The 26,597-nt window shown below is 32.4% G+C and overlaps 1 protein-coding gene across 4 annotated transcripts in view; it reads left to right on the top strand.

Moving 5' to 3' along the window:
• Positions 1-26,597, top strand: part of LOC139523352 (coiled-coil domain-containing protein 191-like) — a 69,804-nt gene that overhangs the window by 32,155 nt on the left and 11,052 nt on the right. For all 4 annotated transcript variants that reach the window (XM_071317243.1, XM_071317245.1, XM_071317244.1 and 1 more), the window contains 8 exons: positions 2,433-2,551; positions 4,519-4,693; positions 6,044-6,234; positions 6,587-6,872; positions 11,530-12,244; positions 15,411-15,493; positions 18,855-18,956; positions 22,264-22,442. In XM_071317243.1, coding sequence (XP_071173344.1) covers positions 2,433-2,551; positions 4,519-4,693; positions 6,044-6,234; positions 6,587-6,872; positions 11,530-12,244; positions 15,411-15,493; positions 18,855-18,956; positions 22,264-22,442 — 1,850 coding nt within the window. The remainder of the gene's footprint in view (positions 1-2,432; positions 2,552-4,518; positions 4,694-6,043; positions 6,235-6,586; positions 6,873-11,529; positions 12,245-15,410; positions 15,494-18,854; positions 18,957-22,263; positions 22,443-26,597) is intronic.

The raw sequence follows: 26,597 nt of genomic DNA, 5'->3' as shown, positions 1-26,597 counted from the left end.
CCCCATTTTCATGATCCACTGAACATAGAAATTAAAAGTGTGAGTTTCAGGTTAAAGTTTTTGGTCAAGGTAGTTTACAATGAAGTTAAAGTCCAATCAACTTGAAACTTAGTACACATGTTCCCTTTTGGTTTATCAATTTACTTTTAAGGCCAAATTAGATTTTTTACCCAATTTCACAGTCCATTGAACCAGGGCTTCCAAAAAATATTTGAGCCAGCCGGACATTTCATATCTGATCCCGATTTTAATCCCTTAAGACTTAGTCACAAAAGGCAATTATGGTAATCAGATGGCCATTCCAATGATTGACATTACATTTAAAAAAAAAAACGATTTCAAACTTTACTTTGATATGATATGAATTTGATGTTAGGATGTAACTGTTAAATTGGCAGTGCATCATTCAAAGTGTGCACATCAGCGTGCTCATATCTGCCATAGACTTTTTATTTGTGCAAAATGACATTGTCAAAAACTTTACTTTCGTTTTCAACCGGATGTTGACTTGACAATGGTAAAACATGGACCATAAACGGATACGTAAAATCCGTGTATTTTTACAAAGCACGACTGAGAGAAGAAGCTCTTTCCACGTTATTTCTTCAACAAAATACTTGAATTGAACGTTAGATACAGGTATCATTGATAATTTTAGCATTTTTGAAGAAATGTAGGATGCATTATTAAATTTCCCACCTGTGCACATGCGCACACGTGTTCTAGTTCATACGACATAGTTCTGACGATTTTTTAATTAAAACCTTAAAATTTTCATCAAACCATGTTGATAAAGTAATTTCTAATAAATTTAATCTTTTGAACGAAATCAATTAGATACAAACCGCTGAAATGTAAGAAAATAATTGTGATTAAACCAATCAATTTATACGATGTTCGGTACTGAACATAGTTCACCTGTCACCTGAACAGGTAGATTTCAGCTGTTCAACTACTAATTAGCCTTGATTAAAATTAGAAAGTATTGAAGTAGGTGTTGTTTTGATAGTAATTAATCATCATGTCACATTTATGACCGGAAATGTGTTGATGTTAAAGGCAAAAGATTGGGTCAAAAAGATCGTGAATTATGTAAAAATGACCGAAAAAGCCTTGAAAAATAAAAAGTATATGACTGTTTCATGCTTTGACCAGCCGGACTTTTACCGAACATTATACAAATGACCGGAATATATGACCGTTTTGGAAGCCCTGCATTGAACATGGAAAATGATTATGCGAGTCGGGCATCCCTGTACTTTGGACACATTCTTGTTATTTGTATTTTATTTTTCATTTACATGTTGTACTGTTAAATCAATCATCCTTAATCAGAACGATAGTTGTATGTGTGAGTGTATGCGAGTGGGAGAGAAAAGGTTTTTATTTTTACTTTATGTGATTACATGCTTGTTATGAGCCCTATGATTAGGAAATAAAATATCTTTATCTTATGTTATCTTATTACTATCACTAGATATAGAGCAAACCAGCCCTGAAATTTTCAAATGAATCTAACAAACCTAATGTTGGGTTGTTGGCACTTAATCGGTTATTTTAAGAAATTAAAGAATTTAAAGAAAGCAGCTTTTGGTATTAAATTATCTTGAATATTATTAAAAATAAAGATAAACTGTTAACAGCAAAAATGTATAGTGAAGTAAGATCTACAAATACGTTCACATGAACAAAATTGACCATTTTACACAATTTATTTATCATGTTATTTTAAAATCTTCTCCTGTGAAACTACTGAACCAAATTAAACTACACATAAGTTGAATGAGTTTTAGGTTATCTAGAAAAAACTTTGTGTTTTATTTTCTGTTTCCTCAGAAAACATGTCGGCCATGGCTAGAAATAGAACATAGGGTAAAATGCAGTTTTTGACTTATATCTCAAAAACTAAAGCATTTAAAACAAAACAGACAAGAAGTTAAAGTAGTCAATAGGTCAAGGTCTACCTGCCCTGATTTGCCAAATCAGGTATTTGATTTTCAAGTTATTGCAACTAATTGATAATTTTAAGGAAGTTTTTCTGTTATTATCCTGCTTCAGGTTAGAGTTTTTGGTCAAGGTAGTTTTTTGCTGAAGTTAGACTAATCGACTTGAAACTTAGTACACAGGTTCCCTATGATATGATCTTTCTAATTTTAATGCCAAATTAAGGTTTTGACCCAAATTTAGTGGTCATAGCAAATGATAGTGTTGGCATTTGTGTACTATGGACATATTCTTGTTTTATTTTGTTTCATAATCCTCATCCCAAGGTCTTTTATGGGTATTGACCTATGTTTGCCCAATCATAATGTTTTTATTTTGTTTCATAATCTTGAGTCCGTATCCCAAGGTCTTTTAGGGCTTATTGACCCTTGTGTACCCAATCTCTTTGTTGACTCCAAAATTTAATATCTTTTCCTCCGCACTTGTAGGAGGATCAAGATAAGCTGACTAAGCAGAAAAAAGAGGAAATGCTAATTAGGAAAGAAATGGCGAGGATTAGGAAACAAATGCAGGAAGAAAGAAGAAATGTGGACGATTTAAGAAAGAGGTAATTTAATATTTTAATACTCTTCAAGTGCATGTAAACATTTTTTTTTTATATCCGATAGGAAGGAAGAAGGACTTTTTATTTCAAGGTGAAGGTCATGTCTACAATTAAGAACAACAAGTTTATCTTTGGGTATCTTAGTTCAATCTTCTCCAGATTTTATCAGCTCTTAAGAAAAAGGAAGAATTTTAATTGTTTTTATTTTATCTGTCTGTTAGATCATGCATATCTGTGCATTTGAACTTTTTAAATTTTAAAATGTAAGCATTCAGCTTGGAGACCATGTATTTTAAACTTTACGAGTATGTGAGAAAAAAAAATCTCTAATTTTTGTGCTATTTTCACATTTCCTGACCGGTGTGAGAAAAATATTTCTCCTCACTAGTGAAAAATATGTTCTCGGAAAATGATTAGTTGAAATTTGATTATGACTTCAAAATGTTTTGTTTTCTTCTGAATTTTCCTATTGTGACATCATGAAAAAAGGCAACCATGCCTGATGACGTCGCATATAAAGAACACAACCTTCTGAAAATCTTTGAAAAAGAAGGATAAAAATCATCAGAGAAACTGATTCTGACACTATAACTCGTGTATTACTCTCAACAGTTAAATTTTAATTATTTAAAAAGCTCGGCAAGCCTCGCGCTTCAAATAATAAAATTTAACTGTCTCGAGTGGGGAAATATCGTAATACACTTGTTGCAGTGTAGGAATCTATATATCCATTGATGTTTAGAGCTGAAATCTCTCATGAACTTATTTCTTTTCAACACTTACTATATATTTTACAATAATAAAAGTTAAGCAATAGTAAGCTGATAACTTGACTGTACAGAAAAACAGTTTTGGTCAAGATAAAAAAAAATGAAATGCAATATACCACAATACAAAATAAACAAATAGATTTATCGTTCTAGAAATACCCATGGATCAGACACCCAAGTAAAACAATTTCATTGAATGTAACATACATATTACTATATCATTAACAAAAGAGAAAGTTTTACTATAAAAGTAGGAAGATGTAGTATGATGAATGCTAATGAGACAACTCTCCATCCAAGTCTCAATTTATAAAAAGAAAACAATTATAGGTCGGAAGTACAGTAGACATTCAGACCCTTGGCTCACACCCAACAACAAGCTTTATATATTTAGTGTAAAACAAGTCAAACAGGAAAACCAACAGTCTTATCTATATAAAAAACAACAAACTAGAAACACTTATGAACCACCAAAAAAAAAAATGACACCAACAAACAACAAACCATGCCTTTTGTTTTTTTATCACTACATAAAACAGTAAATTTAGACATTTGTGTATGCATTAGTCATTGTTGAACAATGGACAAAAATGTGAAATAGATTATAATGATTTCAGAAAATGCTACATACTATTATCGCACCATGGGTAAATTATCAAATGGTGACCCCCTATGGATCCGTAGGGGGTTTGTAAAATTCATTGGGGTTCATGAAGTTATGTCTGTTGTTGATGGTGACGTCATCTATCAATGTTGTATTCCTACAAAATGCAGTAGAAAAAGTCCAGTGTGCGATAAATAAGTTATACAGTTCATTGTTGACCCCTACTGACCATAGAGGGTGAATAAAATCCATAATTATTTGGCCTACGGCCTCACACCCTATGAATTTCACTTACCTTCTATGGATCTTTAGGGGGTCAATAACTAACCATATAACTTATAATATAATGTATTCAAAATTTGAATTATTATCCTATTAAATTATAATCCTGGTACCTTTGATAACTATTGAAATGCAACTTTTTAATTTTGCAAAACCTAACCAATAATTTTGCAACATACAAACATGGCAAAAATTTTATGAATTTACAGTACTTTTGTTATACAAGGCTAATGAACAATATTTTGTTTAGTATGGCTTCAATGTCCTACAGAAACATTACTTATTTGTAAATGACATTTTCATAATTTTCCTAGGGAAGACAAGAAACAGGAAGAGCTGAGTTCTTATGCTGTTAAGGTGGTTGATCAAGAAGAAGAAGACAGAAGAAGGAAATATGTAGAACAGGAAAAGAAAACTGAAGTAAAACAGAGAATTTTACTTGAGAGATTGAATGAGCTAAAGAAAAGACAAGAAGCAAATGATCTTAGGGTATGGTACAATGCACATGGATTAAAAGTTAAAAAAAAAGTTTTTAAAAACCATTGATTTTTTATTCCAGTAAAATTACATTTTTTCTAAGCATATTTTACCATCAAGGACATTAATCTTTTTTTAAAACTTGATTACAAAATCTGAATCATAATTGATCATGTGATTGCTAGAAGTCAAGGTTATATGAGTACAAAGTCCGTATTTTTCTCCAATGGCCAGCATATATTTATAGCTGAATATATCATATAAAGATGCAAGAAGATGTGGCATGAGTGCCAGTGAGACAACTCTCCATCCAAGTCACAATTTATAAAAGAAAACCACTATATTTTAACCATGTATATTTCAACCAAAGGTTTAAAGTCATAAGAAACGAGTGAGTGGTGAAAAATAATGTTTATCCAATTCTTGAACCAATGCATGTATATATCATAAACTTAGTCCTCTGTGCACGATTTTATCATTATTTTCGCAAATATATCGTATAATCGTCAATTTTCTCTCTCTCTGTTTGTTATGATTTAACAAATATTGCTGCTCATTAAATGCGTGTTTTGAAGCCGAGTTTTACCGATTGTCACCTTATAGTAAACAAATCACAAAAAGCATGTGTATTTAGCACGTGTTTAACATGTATAATCAGATATTTGTTTATTTCAATGACAGATCCATGCGTATTGCGATCACCGGATTTTTAGGAGGAGGGTTACGCTCGGGTCACTATGCATACGGAAAATATGTCGACGAAAGTAAACTTCTTCTAAATGTGGACAAATTAAAGAATTTTCCTCATAAAAAGTATATGTACATAAGTTGTATAATGAAAACTATCCATTTAGTTATAAAAAATATATGCATATTTTTTTTTTAATTTGAGGTTTCTTATGACTTTAATGTTCATAAATAATGTTTCACACGAAAATTACAATGTTCTTTTTAGATGAAAATTATGAAAGGAGTTTTAATGTTAATTATTTTGAATTATAATCTTTATTCATTATCGTTGTATACTGACAGAAAAATCTAAAATAAACATAAGTTTTTTAACAAAGTTGAATTGAAAGAGTGTGAAGGCCAGTGAAAGCTATCATAAATAGTTGTTAGATTTTTATCTCCCTTTATTATTGATATGCAATTTTAAATAAAAATTAAAATAATCACACAGTGCTAATGTGGCAAAAAATATATAACATAGGACTCAGCATGAAGCATTTTTGTTGTGTAAAGTTATTAAATTTTTCTTTAAAATTTTACATCAAAAAGAATAAAATCAATTTATATGCTTTCATCCCTGCATTCCCATTCCTGCTACATCATATATGTAACAAATGCTGATATTGATTGTAGACACTACAGAGGCATTTCTCTGCCTGGTACAACCTAGTTTTAGAGAAGAGACTACTCATGGGTAAGGCCAGAGCTATGGGTGACTGGAAGTTGTTATTCAGAGCATGGAATGCATGGAAATCATTTGTCAGGTCCAAGAAGATTGACATAGAGACAAAACAACATGAGGTGGATGTCGTTAAAACACAGAGGTAATTTGAAAGAAACAATTAATTATGGGATGGATGTAAGTTAGACAACAGGTTTTTAAAATACCTAATTTAATAAAGCAATCTTATTGAAATATAAATGCTGTGTTTTTGCTTTACACTACATTCTACTTTCTGTTCTGGTTATTATTACAACAGCCAATTAAATTCCCTTCTTCAACTTTTTGGAGTTATATATCATAATGAAATAAATAGAAATATTTAGCAAAATATAAAAATTCTTATTACTATTAAATAATTTGTTTCAATTTTTTTTTCAATAAGCTGATGTTTACCCCACCCTCTTTTCTTTCATAATTAGCACATAGAGCTGAAGTCATAGTTAAACTTTCAGGAAAATACAGCTTGCAGACAGTCACAGCAAACAAACTTTACTTAGGAAATATTTTGCTGCTTGGCAGCTTTGGGTCAAACAGGAAGTTGAAAGAAAAGAATTAGAACATGCTCAAAGTAATACCAAAAGTAAGATGGCTGCTTTATTAGAAGCTGCAGCAACTGGTAAATTATGGACTGGAAATGAGACAGATAGAACCAGTTCTACAGTCGAAACCTCAAAGTCCAGTAGAATCCAGTCAGCAAGGACTGGCAGGAAACCAGTTACTCCATCAGCATCAGATATTGTAAGCTACTTTAAACAACTTAAAATGCTTTTCTCATAGAATTTTTTAGGCAGTTAAGCTGCCTTATGTGAGCACCTTAGATTTGTGTTCTACCCAATAAATGCTGAAATACGTGCCATTGTTATTATCTAGCTGGAAATTATGTTATTTATAACTAATTGGACATTTTTTTCATACTTTTAACTTTGGATTACAAAAAATATGACCAGAAAAACCTTAAATGATTGTCGAATCACCCAAAAGTTTTGAAGTTGCTCATAGGAAGTAGATCATATTAGAAATCCTTACGCCAACTAAAATTAATTAGTAGATTTTCATCCAAATTTTTGAAAAAAATGGGGCGGGTGGGAGGATTTTATTTTGTATTTTGTATTTCCAATGAAACCCTCTTGTGACGTGTTCTTCATATACGCAAGTGTAATAATAAGCTTATATCATGTATATATATGTATTTATAAGGTATGGTACATAATTTTTTCAAATCTTAAATAAAAACCTAGTGTTGGCAAACATTCACGGTTCTACATGTAATTGCTGTTTTAGAAAGCTAATTTTAGTAAACAGCATAAACATAAGAGAAATGCTCTCTTCAGTTGGACTTCCTTCACCAAATTTATGTTTTTTTGTCTCCATAAAATGGAACAAATATGCATGGGTATGCAACACAAGAATTATGAGTACAGAATAAAATGAAAACTCAGTTTTGAAAATAATAGGGTGCTTTTATGATTCTTCTTATAGATGCAAATATGATTAATATGTAAAACATAAACTAAACAAAAAAGAAGGAGTTGTTTAATGACTTTATTGAGGGTATTGGGACAGAAGGTGTTTGCTTAATGTCAACAAAAACACAATAGCCATTTGTAAATTTAAGTGTATGTTTGCTGACTTTTTGAACTCAATATACTGTCATAAATCTAACAAGTTCGTTTTTGTGTCAATTTGTTTAATCCAGTTATGTTTTTGTACCACTGTGTGCCACGACTCTGCTCTTCGGATATAATTTATAGTCAAAAATTCCTGACACAAAGTCATTTTATCAATTTTGCACTTATACCGTAATTAACGGTTCTTATCACTGAAATGTGTATCATGCCGCGATTTGAGTTCTTAGACACAGCGTATTACTTGAATCCCGATTATTTCATGCCCTTCACAAATCAATCTCTATTCTCGGTAGATGATTTAGTCACCATAGTCATAGAGCTGCAGAAACATTTTAAAATACTCGGAAGAAATACGAAAACCAAAATTTAAAACAGGAAGTTTGGAATGAAATGAAATTTTTGACGGTTACCAGAAACGGAAATGAACAAAATCCGGAAATCGTAAATTTTAAAAATAAAAAAAATCAGGGCGGGGCTATTTCAGAGGGGCGGGCGGGGATGAAAATCTATCAATTAATTTTAATTGGCCTTATGTAGTTTATTATCCCATGAGCTTTTGGCTAAGATGTCAAAGAACAAATGTAGGAAATATTTAATCACCGAAAATCTCTAAAGACAAGTAGTTTAGATTTCCCAAATGGCAAAAGTCGTAGGAATATTGTTTGTCATCAATACGTAGTCAACTACGTCAGTAGTCTATTAAAATAAGTTCAACTGTTTATGCTGTTGGTGGCAATTTTAAATAAGACAACGAAATTTTCTTTTCGTATCTTTTCAATTTTGAGGGATAGGTTCAAATTAGCGGTGGTTCGAGTTCTGCGACCTTCCACTTTTGCAGTCGGACTTTCAACTTGGTTACTGGCTAAGCTCGACATGCACGACGGACATTAAAGCTTCCACTTGAAAGAAAATAAAAAAATAACTTTGCAAACCTTTTTACCAAAGTCTCCTAATAAACGATCTCAAAACTTATTTTCATTATTATTATTTATGACAGCGATGTTCATTTTGTTCAACTGCTAGCTTTATACAGAAAATCGCCGACAAATAATGTGTAAATTCGAGTAAAATCGTATCTGACAAAAACAACAATATTGGATCCAATTCCGGAAGCGGATAAGGGTAAATCCACGTTTTGGAGATCAACTAAAAAAAATTCCAGACAGGTGACAAAATACATCTATGTATGGTAAATAAATATAATCACTAGAATTGAAAACCAAAAGATATATGTAAAAGAAAGAAAAAGCAGAAAATATTTTGTACAGAAACTCAAAATTACTTTTTGACAAATTTTTATGTCAATGTGACAGCTGGGAACAGTATCTACAATATATATGTTCCTGGTGACAGTATAAAATTTCTTTATCAATGATAAATGTTGGTAATGCATGTGAGATGCTTTTAAAGTTTAAACATATTTTTTTTCTCAATTTTTATTGGTCAGTTAAAATAGCTGAAAATTTCTTACTTTATTTTCACAAATAGTGCAACTAGATTATATGATACCTGAATGTAAGCAAATCATATGATATATAGGTGGAGTCCTTTGGGCCACTCTACCCCTCATGTTTGATATCTTTGAAACGGATGAGATCCCCACCCCTCAACCATATAGTATTACATTTATGTATGGGACTATATAACTAATCAAATGAAATATAGGGGAAGTCCACGCCCTCCTGTTTTAGAACTTGGAAACAGTTGAGATCTCCACCCCTAAACCATATTCATGTATGCAACAATATAACTAATAAAACGAAATACAGGGGGAGTCCCTTGGGTCACCCCACCACTCCTGATTGGGAACTTTGAAACAGTCAAGATCCCCACCCCTAAACCATATATACTAATGTATGGGACAATATAATAAATCAAATGAAATATAGGTGGAGTTTGTGGGGCCACTCTACCCCTTTCTGTTTGAGAATTTGAAAACAGTTGAGATCACCACCCTTAAACATATATATTCATGTATGGGACAATATAACAAATCAGATGAATTATAGGGGGAGGCCCTAGGGTCACTGTACACCCTCCTATTTGAGAACTTGGAATTAGTCGAGATCCTCACCCCTTACATGTAACCATATATATTCATGTATGGGACAAAAGAACTAATCAAATGAAATATAGGGGGAGTCCTTAGGGTCACCCTATCCCCTCCTGTTTGATAACTTGGAAGCAGATGAGATCCTCACCCCTCAACCATATATATTCATGTATTGGACAATATAACAAATCAAATGAAATATAGGGGAAGTCACTGAGGTCACCCCACCCCCTCCTGTTTGAAAACTTGATAACATTCGAGATCCCCACCCCTAAACTATATATATTCAGGTATGGGAAAAAATAAAAAATAAAATGAAATATAGTGGTATTCCCATGGGTCACCCCAACCTCTTCTTGTGTGTGTATTGAGAACTTGTAAAAGATTGAGATACCAATTCCTAAACCATATTAATTCCGGTTTGTCATTTCATAAAGATTGAATGACATACAAGGTCAATCTCATAGGCGTCACATATATCACTTTGCTAGACATAACAAATGTGTACTAGACTTTGCCCAATGTCAGGCGACCATGGGAATGAATAATTATGGGAGCTTTGTTTTGGGAGACTTCGTAATAGCATTATGTTACAATTATTTCTTGTTTATTATAAAATTTTATTGATGGAAAAAAATGAGTAGGTTTAAAGAATTTACCTTAATTATATTTTGAATTATTTCTGGTCCTATAAAAATTTTCATTTTAATATGTCTCATTTTGAAGAAAACATCTTTAAAGCCCAAGAATGTTTTACCAACTGTTTTATAATTACCTGTCATTTTATTCCAAACTTAGACATCATGGACTTGGGGTGAAGGTGGGGGTCATTTACATTTACTATTGGCAGGTCAGTTAGACCTCACCTTTGATCCCTGTAGTAGTAAACATTTGTCTGATTTGTGTCTCATATCTTTTGTACTGTAGAACACAAACTCAGTTTTCTTTCCAGGGAAGCAAGTCCATTCATACTTTTACAAGCTCGTACTGAAGTGAACTTGAACTACTAACAGTCAACTAATACAAACGTTAACTATCAACTAGAAGAACTGAAATCATTGCAAACCTTTAACACTGCAGACTCATGACCATGAAAAAAATAAACTTGATACATGCGTTGCTTTTGAAAACCTTGATACAATATGAATTATTTGCCTTAATGATTAATTCATTAAATGAAAATACATGTACAATATATGAATGTTTAATGTTTGTTTTTTTAAATCTTTAAAAAAAAAATTGAAGCAACATTGCCATAGTTTTCATAATTATGTTTGCCTTGGTTTTTGGTTAACTGCCTACAGCGCTTACAGTGCTTTGATTTTTTTATACTCTAGCTTTTAGAAAGAGTGAGGCATATAGAAAGCCATTTATCTCTGTACTTCCCATTTTATTGTCTTATTCAATTTTCGACAAAGGGGTATTTATCTGGTGATAATGGCCTAATGTATTTGTATGTGAGTCAAAGAGAGGGTAATTTGGCGGCAACTGCATAATTTATCTGTTTAAAACTACGGTTTATATATTATAAAGAAGAAGACCTAATTACTTTATATCACATATATAGATGACTTTTAAAATATGTTTTTAAGTTTACATCTTTACATATATCTCTTGTTGTTGACCTTATTTGCAGGGTTCAGTGGCTCCTTAAAAAACTTTATATGTAGTTATTTTATCACAAGGTTTTCTCACTTATCATGATTTCTTTCAGGACTCCTTTTTTGATCAACCTGCAAAACGTCCACATTCTTCAAAAAGTGACACTTCAACCAACATATCAGAAACAGCCAAACAGAAACGAGATAAGAGAATTCCTACTGAACCATGGCAGGTAACAAGAAAACATTTGAATTTAACCAATGAGGAGGTGGCTAACATGGGGGATTCAGAAGATCATACAGAACAGTCAGATCTGAAAGTCAGAAAGAGGTTTGGAACACAACCATGGATGAACACTAAATATATTACAAACAATTTTGAAAACCGACATCAGGCTCAACAAAAGATTTTGCAAGAGCAGCAAAAACAATTGAAAGAACAACAGAGAATTATAGAGGAATTGCAATTTGGTCAGAATCAAAATAAACTACACGAACAACTTGAAAAACAGCAAGCAATACTTGAACATTTAGCTAAAAATATAACACCAAGATCAGGGGAATCTGTTCCTAAAGGACAGACATCTGCATCTGATGTTACTAAGCAGCAGTCGTCTGCAAAATCACAACCAATTAGTAAACAATCAAATATAAATCAGAACAATAGTGTGATTGTTAATAGTTTAAAGAATGAACAGGCAAATACCAAGCAAAATCCTAAAACATCCAATGTTGCTATGGATACATCAAGAACATCTAGTACAGCTGTGACTGCAAGGACAGATAGTACAACCAAATCCAATACTAAGTACCTGCAGACGTTAAAAAGTAAGTCATGTACAACCAAATCCAATACTAAGTACCTGCAGACGTTAAAAAGTAAGTCATGTACAACCAAATCCAATACTAAGTACCTACAGACGTTAAAAAGTAAGTCATGTACAACCAAATCCAATACTAAGTACCTGCAGACTTTAAAAAGTAAGTCATGTACAACCAAATCCAATACTAAGTACCTACAGACGTTAAAAAGTAAGTCATGTACAACCAAATCCAATACCAAGTACCTGCAGACGTTAAAAAGTAAGTCATGTACAACCAAATCCAATACCAAGTACCTGCAGACATTAAAAAGTAAGTCATGTACAACCAAATCCAATACCCAGTACCTGCAGACATTAAAAAGTAAGTCATGTACAACCAAATCCAATACTAAGTACCTGCAGACGTTAAAAAGTAAGTCATGTACAACCAAATCCAATACTAAGTACCTGCAGACGCTAAAAAGTAAGTCATGTACAACCAAATCCAATACTAAGTACCTGCAGACGTTAAAAAGTAAGTCATGTACAACCAAATCCAATATTAAGTACCTGCAGACGTTACAATGTGAGTCATGTACAACCAAATCCAATACTAAGTACCTGCAGACGTTAAAAAAGTAAGTCATGTACAACCAAATCCAATACTAAGTACCTGCAGACTTTAAAAAGTAAGTCATGTACAACCAAATCCAATACTAAGTACCTGCAGACGTTAAAAAGTAAGTCATGTACAACCAAATCCAATACTAAGTACCTGCAGACTTTAAAAAGTAAGTCATGTACAACCAAATCCAATACTAAGTACCTGCAGACGCTAAAAAGTAAGTCATGTAGAACCAAATCCAATACTAAGTACCTGCAGACGCTAAAAAGTAAGTCATGTACAACCAAATCCAATACTAAGTACCTGCAGACGCTAAAAAGTAAGTCATGTACAACCAAATCCAATACTAAGTACCTGCAGACGCTAAAAAGTAAGTCATGTACAACCAAATCCAATACTAAGTACCTGCAGACGCTAAAAAGTAAGTCATGTAGAACCAAATCCAATACTAAGTACCTGCAGACGTTAAAAAGTAAGTCATGTACAACCAAATCCAATACTAAGTACCTGCAGACGCTAAAAAGTAAGTCATGTACAACCAAATCCAATACTAAGTACCTGCAGACGCTAAAAAGTAAGTCATGTAGAACCAAATCCAATACTAAGTACCTGCAGACGTTAAAAAGTAAGTCATGTACAACCAAATCCAATACAAAGTACCTGCAAACTTTAAAAAGTAAGTCATGTACAACCAAATCCAATACTAAGTACCTGCAGACGTTAAAAAGTAAGTCATGTACAACCAAATCCAATACAAAGTACCTGCAAACTTTAAAAAGTAAGTCATGTACAACCAAATCCAATACTAAGTACCTGCAGACGCTAAAAAGTAAGTCATGTACAACCAAATCCAATACTAAGTACCTGCAGACGCTAAAAAGTAAGTCATGTAGAACCAAATCCAATACTAAGTACCTGCAGACGTTAAAAAGTAAGTCATGTACAACCAAATCCAATACAAAGTACCTGCAAACTTTAAAAAGTAAGTCATGTACAACCAAATCCAATACTAAGTACCTGCAGACGTTAAAAAGTAAGTCATGTACAACCAAATCCAATACTAAGTACCTGCAGACGCTAAAAAGTAAGTCATGTACAACCAAATCCAATACTAAGTACCTGCAGACGCTAAAAAGTAAGTCATGTACAACCAAATCCAATACTAAGTACCTGCAGACGTTAAAAAGTAAGTCATGTACAACCAAATCCAATACTAAGTACCTGCAGACGCTAAAAAGTAAGTCATGTACAACCAAATCCAATACTAAGTACATGCAGACGTTAAAAAGTAAGTCATGTACAACCAAATCCAATACTAAGTACCTGCAGACATTAAAAAGTAAGTCATGTACAACCAAATCCAATACAAAGTACCTGCAAACTTTAAAAAGTAAGTCATGTACAACCAAATCCAATACTAAGTACCTGCAGACGTTAAAAAGTAAGTCATGTACAACCAAATCCAATACTAAGTACCTGCAGACTTTAAAAAGTAAGTCATGTACAACCAAATCCAATACTAAGTACCTGCAGACGTTAAAAAGTAAGTCATGTACAACCAAATCCAATACTAAGTACCTGCAGACATTAAAAAGTAAGTCATGTACAACCAAATCCAATACTAAGTACCTGCAGACATTAAAAAGTAAGTCATGTACAACCAAATCCAATACAAAGTACCTGCAAACTTTAAAAAGTAAGTCATGTACAACCAAATCCAATACTAAGTACCTGCAGACATTAAAAAGTAAGTCATGTACAACCAAATCCAATACTAAGTACCTGCAGACGCTAAAAAGTAAGTCATGTACAACCAAATCCAATACTAAGTACCTGCAGACGCTAAAAAGTAAGTCATGTACAACCAAATCCAATACTGAGTACCTGCAGATGTTAAAAAGTTAGTCATGTACAACCAAATCCAATACTAAGTACCTGCAGACGTTAAAAAGTAAGTCATGTACAACCAAATCCAATACTAAGTACCTGCAGACGTTAAAAAGTAAGTCATGTACAACCAAATCCAATACTACGTACCTGCAGACGTTAAAAAGTAAGTTATGTACAACCAAATCCAATACTAAGTACCTTCAAACACTAAAAAGTAAGTCATAAACTATCTTTTTTAAATTTCATCCATATCCATTACAAATATACAAGTATTTATAAACAAGTATTTTGTTGATGTAAGACAAATTGTAAAAGCTCTAAATATTTTAAATGGTTGGGTTTTTTTCAATTTTATTTTTTTCCTCTGATAATATAGATTTGTATGAATTTGAACAGTATCAATATTTATACCTACAAATACAATTCTTCAGATGGGAAATTATGATAATCTTCAAAATCAGAGTTTTATGTGTATCTTTCTTTGACTTGATTTAAACTCCATTCTTGTCTAACCTTTAACCAGTATTGAAAAGTGATAAAGTACATTGATGTATTCCAAAAGGAGGTAAAGAGATACTTTGAGGCTTCGTGATTATTGCTAGCATTAAATATTTCAATAAAACAATGGTTGAGTTCGAGTGAAATATGTATCAATTATTTATGACATTTTATATAGATATGGATGAACGTGCTGCTGAAAGAAACAGGTTAAAAGCTGAGAGGGATGAAAAAAGAAGACAGGCAGAAGATGAAAAATTAGTAAGGAAGTTGTAAATAAAATCATTTATAATAATCTTACCTTTCAGTTTAGTCAATGTGAATCGGTTATCAACTCTGGTATTGCTGGGCATATCCTACTATATAGAACAAATTTTCTGCTATTTGAAAGTAGAAAATGTTATTTTTTTCCCTTGAATTGTTATTTTTGAGATTGGCATCTCATATTCAAAAATTTTAAAATAAGTTTGCTCTGCCACCTAACTGCATGATTAGTTTACACATATGCAATTGCTTTTACTATAATCAATAAACCAGAATACAATGGTAAACAAATAAAAGTGAGGCCTTATTCATACAATAAAAGACTGAATTATTTCATGTTCTTTAACCTATAACTAAATAACAAAAATATAGGTGTGAAACAAATGCTATAGTTATGGGGTTTGTAATTAGATAATGATAATATAATTTATTTTTATTTTGTGTAGTTTTCCTTTTTTATATTGAAAATTATCGCTAGAAACTAAGGGTGTATGTGCAGTTGTCGATGTTAACATAAACTAGGTTATAGGCATAATAGCGATAAACAGATTATCAATGTACCTAGGATGTTTGTTGACCACATCTCATTTCTGACAAGAATGGCTATTGTCTGTCAATGAGAATGTGGTTGGGAAACACCCTCTTGCTTGTTAAATCATTGTTATTATACGACCGCAAAATTTGAAAAATTTTTCGTCGTATATTGCTATCACGTTGGCGTCGGCGTCGTCGGCGTCGTCGTCGTCGTCGTCCGGCGTCCGAATACTTTTAGTTTTCGCACTCTAACTTTAGTAAAAGTGAATGGAAATCTATGAAATTTTAACACAAGGTTTATGACCACAAAAGGAAGGTTGGTATTGATTTTGGGAGTTTTGGTCCCAACATTTTAGGAATAAGGGGCCAAAAAGGGCCCAAATAAGCATTTTCTTGGTTTTCGCACTATAACTTTAGTTTAAGTTAATAGAAATCTATGAAATTTTGACACAAGGTTTATGACCACAAAAGAACGGTTGGGATTGATTTTGGGAGTTTAGGTTTCAACAGTTTAGGAATTAGGGGCCAAAAAAGGGCCCAAATAAGCATTATTCTTGGTTTTCGCACAATAACTTTAGTTTAAGTAAATAGAAATCAATGAAATTTAAACACAATGTTAATGACTACAAAAGGAAGGTTGGTATTGATTTTGGGAGTTTAGGTCCCAACAGTTTAGGAATTAGGGGCCAAAAAGGGACCCAAATAAGCATTTTTCTTGGTTTTCGCACTATAACGTTAGTATAAGTAAATAGAAATCTATGAAATTTAAACACAAGGTTTATGACCATAAAAGGAAGGTTGGTATTGATTTTGGGAGTTTTGGTCCCAACAGAATAAGGGGCCCGAAGGGTCCAAAATTAAACTTTGTTTGATTTCATCAAAATTGAATAATTGGGGTTCTTTGATATGCCGAATCTAATTGTCATGACTGTGTATGAAGATTCTTAACTTTTGGTCCCGTTTTCAAATTGGTCTACATTAAGGTCCAAAGGGTCCAAAATTAAACTTAGTTTGATTTTGACAAAAAATGAATCAGTTAGGTTCTTTGATATGCTGAATCTAAAAATGTACTTAGATTCTTGATTATTGGCCCAGTTTTCAAGTTGGTCCAAATCGGGGTCCAAAATTAAACTTTGTTTGATTTCATCAAAAATTGAATAAATGGGGTTCTTTGATATACCAAATCTAACTGTGTATGAAGATTCTTCATTTTTGGTCCTGTTTTCAAATTGGTCTACACTAAAGTCCAAAGGGTCCAAAATTAAACTTAGTCTGATTTTAACAAAAATTGAAATCTTGGGGTTCTTTGATATGCTGAATCCAAAAATGTACTTAGATTTTTTATTATGGGCCCAGTTTTCAAGTTGGTCCAAATCAGGATCTAAAATTATTATATTAAGTATTGTGCAATAGCAAGTCTTTTCAATTGCACAGTATTGCGCAATGGCAAGAAATATCTAATTGCACAATCTTGTGAAATAGCAAAATTTTTTTTTAATTAGAGTTATCTTTCTTTGTCCAGAATAGTAAGCAAGAAATATCTAATTGCAAAATATTGTGCAATAGCAAGATTTTTTTTAATTGGAGTTATCTTTCTTTGTCCAGAATCAACTTAAATCTTTGTTATATACAATATACAATGTATATTCACTTTTTACTACCAACTGATAAATTAAAATAATCTTTACCATTCAGTGATAACAAGCAGTTTTTTTACATCTTATTTCCTTATCTTATCTAAAATGTTTTTAGATAATGTATGTTGGACATTTGCCAGACATGACTATGATGTCATTTTCTATTTTTATTTGCCAATAACTTTATGTAAATAACTTCATTGGAAATTTGCATAATATAAAATGTTGCTGATGAAGTTTTTTTTATTGTTTTATACAATAAACAATGTATATTCACTTTTACTACCAACCAATCTTTACCATTCAGTGATAACAAGCACTTTATATTACATTTTAATATTTTATGATGTATTTAAAAGAGTAGTTATTGTTGCAAACTCCATTAGAAATTTGAATTGATATCAGTTTTGGAAAAAGGGAAACAGGGATGTGAAAAAAGGGGGGGGGTTAAATTTTTCTCATTTCAGATTTCATAAATAAAAAGAAAATTTCTTCAAACATTTTTTTGAGAGGATTAATATTCAACAGCATAGTGAATTGCTAAAAGGCAAAAACAAACTTTTAAGTTCATTGGACCACATTCATTCTGTGTCAGAAACCTATGCTGTGTCAACTATTTCATTTTAGATTTAAAAAGTTTGAAGAAGAAATCTTTAATTGTAAAATTTGTAAAATCTTGACATTTGTTTTGTGTAAAAAAAAAACCATGTAATGTCAAAAATTTGATCACAATCCAAATTCAGAGCTGTATCACGCTAGAATGTTTTGTCCATACTTGCCCCAACTGTTCAGGGTTCGACCTCTGCGGTCGTATAAAGCTGCGCCCTGCGGAGCACCTGGTCTATAAATGCAACTACTAAACTAGCAAATAATTAAGTAGTCCTCAAAAATTTCTTTAAAAAATTGAAATTCATAGGGACAACCAAAGCCTACATTTAAAAACGTTCATCGTTCAAAGTTTTGACCATGTTTTTGTACTATAGTTAATTTTATCCTGATCATTTTTAGATAAACTTAAACCAATAGAAATTTAAGAACTATATTTTATATATAATGTTTTGAGGAATTTAACTTTTGCGACTCAAAATAATGCAAAAAATATTTTCTTATAAATTTGTAGCTTAAATAGCAAAAAGTTGCTTTCATTACATCAGATCATTTAAATTTTAAATGAATTCTTTTAACAGAAACAATTAGAGGCAGAGGAAGAATTAAGGAGAAAGGAATTAGAGGAAGACAAACGTGCCAGAGCTGAGGCTTATAGAGAAAAGAAAAGATTAGATAAACAGGTAAGAAGAAATAAGGTTTTTATTGATGACAAAAGAACCTAGTACCAGTTTAGGGATCATAGATTTATTCTAATAAGGAAGCTCAGAGCTTTTTTAGTAGGCTCTTCTCAGCAGTTTATGTGACAATAAATAAGGTGTTTATTGATGACAGATCACCTAGTACCATTTTATTATTTCACACATTTAATACTTTTCAATGAAAGTTCATGACTATATATGGGCTGCATCAGATAGAAATCTACCTAATTCAAATAAATATTAATACATCTGTTAACTTAGACCAGGGTTGATAGAATATCTTAAGCGAAGTCTGTAACTGAGTTGTTATAAGAATTCTACAAAACACACCACAATTCTGTAACTGAGTTGTTATAAGAATCCTACAAAACACACCACAATTCTGTAACTGATTTGTTATAAGAATCCTACAAAACACACCACAATTCTGTTACTGAGTTGTTATAAGAATCCTACAAAACACACCACAATTCTGTAACTGAGTTGTTATAAGAATCCTACAAAACACACCACAATTCTGTAACTGAGTTGTTATAAGAATCCTACAAAACACACCACAATTCTGTAACTGAGTTGTTATAAGAATCCTACAAAACACACCACAATTCTGTAACTGAGTTGTTATAAGAATCCTACAAAACACACCACAATTCTGTAACTGAGTTGTTATAAGAATCCTACAAAACACACCACAATTCTGTAACTGAGTTGTTATAAGAATCCTACAAAACACACCACAATTCTGTAACTGAGTTGTTATAAGAATCCTACAAAACACACCACAATTCTGTAACTGAGTTGTTATAAGAATCCTACAAAACACACCACAATTCTGTAACTGAGTTGTTATAAGAATCCTACAAAACACACCACAATTCTGTAACTGAGTTGTTATAAGAATCCTACAAAACACACCACAATTCTGTAACTGAGTTGTTATAAGAATCCTACAAAACACACCACAATTCTGTAACTGAGTTGTTATAAGAATCCTACAAAACACACCACAATTCTGTAACTGAGTTGTTATAAGAATCCTACAAAACACACCACAATTCTGTTACTGAGTTGTTATAAGAATCCTACAAAACACACCACAATTCTGTTACTGAGTTGTTATAAGAATCCTACAAAACACACCACAATTCTGTAACTGAGTTGTTATAAGAATCCTACAAAACACACCACAATTCTGTAACTGAGTTGTTATAAGAATCCTACAAAACACACCACAATTCTGTAACTGAGTTGTTATAAGAATCCTGCAAAACACACCACAATTCTGTAACTGAGTTGTTATAAGAATCCTACAAAACACACCACAATTCTGTAACTGAGTTGTTATAAGAATCCTACAAAACACACCACAATTCTGTAACTGAGTTGTTATAAGAATCCTACAAAACACACCACAATTCTGTAACTGAGTTGTTATAAGAATCCTACAAAACACACCACAATTCTGTAACTGAGTTTTTATAAGAATCCTACAAAACACACCACAATTCTGAAAACACACCACAATTCTGTAACTGAGTTGTTATAAGAATCCTACAAAACACACCACAATTCTGTAACTGAGTTGTTATAAGAATCCCACAAAACACACCACAATTCTGTAACTGAGTTGTTATAAGAATCCCACAAAACACACCACAATTCTGTAACTGAGTTGTTATAAGAATCCCACAAAACACACCACAATTCTGTAACTGAGTTGTTACAAGAATCCTACAAAACACACCACAATTCTGTAACTGAGTTGTTATAAGAATCCCACAAAACACACCACAATTCTGTAACTGAGTTGTTATAAGAATCCTACAAAACACACCACAATTCTGTAACTGAGTTGTTATAAGAATCCTACAAAACACACCACAATTCTGTAACTGAGTTGTTATAAGAATCCTACAAAACACACCACAATTCTGTAACTGAGTTGTTATAAGAATCCTACAAAACACACCACAATTCTGTAACTGAGTTGTTATAAGAATCCTACAAAACACACCACAATTCTGTAACTGAGTTGTTATAAGAATCCTACAAAACACACCACAATTCTGTAACTGAGTTGTTATAAGAATCCTACAAAACACACCACAATTCTGTAACTGAGTTGTTATAAGAATCCTACAAAACACACCACAATTCTGTAACTGAGTTGTTATAAGAATCCTACAAAACACACCACAATTCTGTAACTGAGTTGTTATAAGAATCCTACAAAACACACCACAATTCTGTAACTGAGTTGTTATAAGAATCCTACAAAACACACCACAATTCTGTAACTGAGTTGTTATAAGAATCCTACAAAACACACCACAATTCTGTAACTGAGTTGTTATAAGAATCCTACAAAACACACCACAATTCTGTTACTGAGTTGTTATAAGAATCCTACAAAACACACCACAATTCTGTAACTGAGTTGTTATAAGAATCCTACAAAACACACCACAATTCTGTAACTGAGTTGTTATAAGAATCCTACAAAACACACCACAATTCTGTAACTGAGTTGTTATAAGAATCCTACAAAACACACCACAATTCTATAACTGAGTTGTTATAAGAATCCTACAAAACACACCACAATTCTGTAACTGAGTTGTTATAAGAATCCTACAAAACACACCACAATTCTGTAACTGAGTTGTTATAAGAATCCTACAAAACACACCACAATTCTGTAACTGAGTTGTTATAAGAATCCTACAAAACACACCACAATTCTGTAACTGAGTTGTTATAAGAATCCTACAAAACACACCACAATTCTGTAACTGAGTTGTTATAAGAATCCTACAAAACACACCACAATTCAACCTTTATTTCATACTTGAATGTTGAAAAATCAATCAAAGTCTTTTATATATACATGTATAGGTGCACTTCCATAATGTGGATTTCTATACGATATGGCTCATATACGGTTTTAAGAGTCTCTTTTATAAATCAAACTTCCCTTTCTCTAGATGATGAGTCAATCTTGATGTCAACTTAAAATGATCACGCTTGCTTTGAAGTGTAGATGAAATCACAAAATTTCCTCAAAATGATTAAAAAAAATAAACACCTGCAGGATTTAGCCTGTCTTTGTTTTCCTCTTTTAAGATACATTTTTGAGGGTTTAAGTGTTGGTTTATAATTCAATTAGGAATAAAGCTCTTTCAAAAGGTAGAACTGTCAAAACATGACTACGACATTGGCATACTTTTTTATACAGAAAAACTTTAATAAACTAATTTACTCATAAACATACTTTTATTGTAATTTGTAGAAAGAAATGGAAAAGCAACAACGAGATGAAAAAGTCAAACTATTAAATGCGAAAGCAGATGAACATTATATCCGGTCTATAATGAAATATCGTGGACTTGTACCATTTAAAAAATTAGCTGACATGGCAAAGAAAAATAAATTTGTTGCTATAGCTCACCATAAGTCACTTATTAAAAGGTTTGTAGATTAGTTTTTAAGTTTTATATATCATTTTTTTAAATCTCAAACATATAATTATTCATGTATTTTGTTCAAATTAACATATGATATTTAACTTTTACTGACAAAGATCACCATTTTTTAACCGGATTTTTGTGACAAAAATGTCGGTTATTGATTTGGGGATGTACGGCGGGCGGCCGGGCGGCAATCAAATGTTGTCCGTGCATTAACTCATGAACCGTTCAACCAAAGCTTTTAAAATTTTAATATGTTATTACTGACAACTATACGAAGGTCAAGTTCAATAATGGCGATTTTGACGTTTACCGTTCAGGAGTTATGGTTCTTGAAAGGCGGCAATCAAATGTTGTCCGTGCATTAACTCATGAATCGTTCAACCAAAGCTTTTAAAATTTTAATATGTTGTTACTGACAACTAAATGAAGGTCAAGTTCAATAATGGCGATTTTGACTTTTACCGTTCAGGAGTTATGGTTCTTGAAAGATTGAAAAATGGAGTTTTCAGTCGTGTCCGTGCATTTACTCATGAACTGTTCTACCAAAGCTTCCCAAATTTTAATATGTTGTTACTGATGACAGAATGGAGGTCAAGTTCAATAATGACGATTTTGACTTTTACCGTTCAGGAGTTATGGTTCTTGAAAGATTGAAAAATGGAGTTTCCAGTCGTGTCTGTGCATTTATCCATGAACTGATCTACCAAAGCTTACGAAATTATAATATGCTGTTACTGATGACAAAATGGAGGTCAAGTTCAATAACGACGATTTTGACTTTTACCGTTCAGGAGTTATGGTTCTTGAAAGATTGAAAAATGGTGTTTCCCGTCGTGTCCGTGCATTTTCTCATGAACCATTCAACCAAAGCTTTTGAAATTTTAATATGTTGTTACTGATGACAAAATAGAGGTCAAGTTCCATAATGACGATTTTGACTTTTACTGTTCAGGAGTTATGGTTCTTGAAAGATCGTAAAATGACGTTTCCATTCACGTTGTTGCATTTACTCATGAACCATTCAATCTAAGCTTTTCAAATATTATTATTTCAAAATGTTGATACTGATGACAAAATGGAGGTCAAATTTGATATTGATGATTTTCACTTTCACCATTCATCAGTAATGGTTCTTGTGATATTGCCAGGACACAAATAAATGTAAATAAATCCGGTTTGCTGTCGTTGTGACAGCCTCTTGTCTAGAGTTACATCCCTTTGTATATGATTTAGCACTCTACTTTTCAGTAGTTATAGGACCTTTAACCTTTTTATATGTTCAATTTCATTATTGCTTTTGAATTATACATGTATCAGATGTATGGCCAATATCTATCTCTTATAGTTTATATACTGTGGATTCATGAGGGGGGGCTAGAGGGGGTCTCATCCCGATTTCCCGGTTTTAATATCAGAAAATCCCGCAATCCCGGACATATTTTGTTAAAAATCCCGATCCCGATAAACAAGAAATCACCATTTATTTATTAAAGAGGTCCTCCACTATTTTAGGTAACGAATAGACACATCTGACACATCTTTTAAAGGAGGCCGTCCTGGTAAACTTTGAAAATTAAACCCTCTGAGTAATGTTGTTCTTAATTATTTGCTTTCCTGAATTTGTGCATTTCTTCTTCTTTCGTAATTCCCTCCTGTTTAGGAGCACTCGGATGAGACCGATAAATGTTAACAGTTTATGTACATTAAAACTCAATAAATCCTCTGTAAAATATGAATGAACAGCATCCTCCACCATAAAAACCAGTGTATTTACAACAAGTCGTGAATTTATATATAAGCATTAATATAGGGACTTTTAAAGTAATGTAGTATTAAATTGGCAAGAGATATACTAGATAAATTACATGTTGGCAGACTCATAAATTTAAACAGGTGCTTTTCAATGCAATATAAAACATAAGCATGACTAATTTGGATGTTGAGTTACATTATTTAATTAGGCTTAACGTTAATTTAAACTGCAAAGATATAGTATAATTATCATGTAATTTTAGTGTAAGAATAAACTATCTAAGTTTTCTTATAAGATGAAAATTTATATAATCTGAAATTATGACTTTGATGTTATAGTAGTTTTATTTTGATTAGTTTAATAATGTTCGTATGGCGTACTACTTTTAAGTTTTTTGAAATGACATTGGCTTGACCTTACACAGAGATATACCCCTAACTCCACGCACTAGCTAGGCATTATATGTACTATTATGCATATTTTAGGGGCCAGCTGAAGGACACCTACGGGTGCGGGAATTCTCGCTACATTGAAGACCCATTGGTTGCCTTCGACTGTTGTTTGCTCTATGGTCGGGTGGTTGTCGCTTTGACATATTCACCATTTCCTTTCTCAATTTTATTAGTAATGTTCATTCTTTTCATGTGGATTAGGTGGCAGTAGTCCCTTGATTTCATTTCTATTGTTCTTAGTATCAGTTTGTCATTCGGGAGAATATTCCTTTCAACGAAGTTTTGACATAAAATTGAGAATGGAAATGGGGAATGTGTCAAAGAGACAACAACCCGCCCAAATAAAAAACAACAGCAGAGGGTCACCAACAGGTCTTCAATGAAGCGAGAAATTCCCGCACCCGGAGGCGTCCTTCAGCTGGCCCCTAAACAAATATATACTAGTCCAGTGATAATGAACGCCATACTAATTTCCAAATTGTACACAAGAAACTAAAATTAAAATAATACAAGACTAACAAAGGCCAGAGGCTCCTGACTTGGGACAGGCGCAAAAATGCAGCGGGGTTAAACATGTTTGTGAGATCTCAACCCTCCCCCTATACCTCTAACCAATGTAGTAAAGTAAACGCATAACAATACGCACATTAAAATTCAGTTCAAGAGAAATCCGAGTCTGATGTCAGAAGATGTAACCAAAGAAAATAAACAAAATGACAATAATACATAAATAACAACAGACTACTAGCAGTTAACTGACATGCCAGCTCCAGACTTCAACTAAACTGACTGAAAGATTATGATTTCATCATATGAACATCAGGCACAATCCTTCCCGTTAGGGGTTTAGTATCATACCACCATAACATATATGAGAAGAACATAACCCGTGTCATGCCAACAACTGTTTTTAGAATAAATGTGTTTAGTTCCGATGCAAAGACCTTATCAATGACTCAATATTAACGCCAAAATATGCAATCTTTAATGACTTGACAACAGTATCGTAATTATATCCCTTCTTAATAAGTCTATTCAAAGGTTTTGTAAGTTTCTGAGGTGAATACTGACACCTTTGTGCTTTATAAAGAATATTACCATAAAAAATTGGATGTGAAATACCTGAACGTATTAAAAGTCTGCATGTTGAGCTATATTTACGAATAATGTCTTTATACCGATGATAAAATTTAGTAAATGTTTTGACTAGTTTTTGATATCGAAAACCCTGGTGTAATAATTTTTCAGTAATACATAAATTTCTCTCGTTAAAATCTAAAACATTGTTACATACACGAGCGAATCGTACAAGTTGAGATATATAAACACCGTAAGATGGTGACAAGGGAACGTCACCATCTAAAAACGGATAATTAACGATAGGAAATGAAAAATCATCCCTTTTATCATAAATTTTAGTATTCAGCTTTCCATTAGTGATATAGATATCAAGATCGAGAAAAGGGCAGTGGTCATTGTTAGTATTAGCTTTATTCAAAGTAAGTTCAACAGGATAAATTTCATTAATATACATACTGAAGTCGTCATTATTGAGAGCCAAAATATCATCCAAATATCTAAAAGTATTATTAAATTTGTTTATCAGATGTTGTTTTGATGGGTCTTTGCTTATTTTTGTCATAAATTGTAACTCATAACAATACAAAAACAGGTCCGCAATAAGTGGTGCACAGTTAGTCCCCATTGGAATTCCGAAAATCTGACGATATACGGAATCCCCAAAGCGAACAAAAATGTTATCTAGTAAAAATTCAAGGGCATATATAGTATCAAAGCATGTCCAATTAACATAGTTTTTTTGTTTATTGCTACTAAAAAATGACCTAAAAGAGTTTGAACATATATATTCACATTCTGATTTTTTGAATGCCCATTTAATTAGGTTTGTGAATTTTTTCTTAATGAGAATGTGAGGCAATGTGGTATA

Source organism: Mytilus edulis, chromosome 5, assembly GCF_963676685.1.
Source record: "Mytilus edulis chromosome 5, xbMytEdul2.2, whole genome shotgun sequence".
NCBI classification, from domain to species: Eukaryota; Metazoa; Mollusca; class Bivalvia; order Mytilida; family Mytilidae; genus Mytilus; species Mytilus edulis.
Note: the sequence above shows the minus strand (reverse complement) of the source record. Positions and strands in the feature narration are given on the sequence as shown.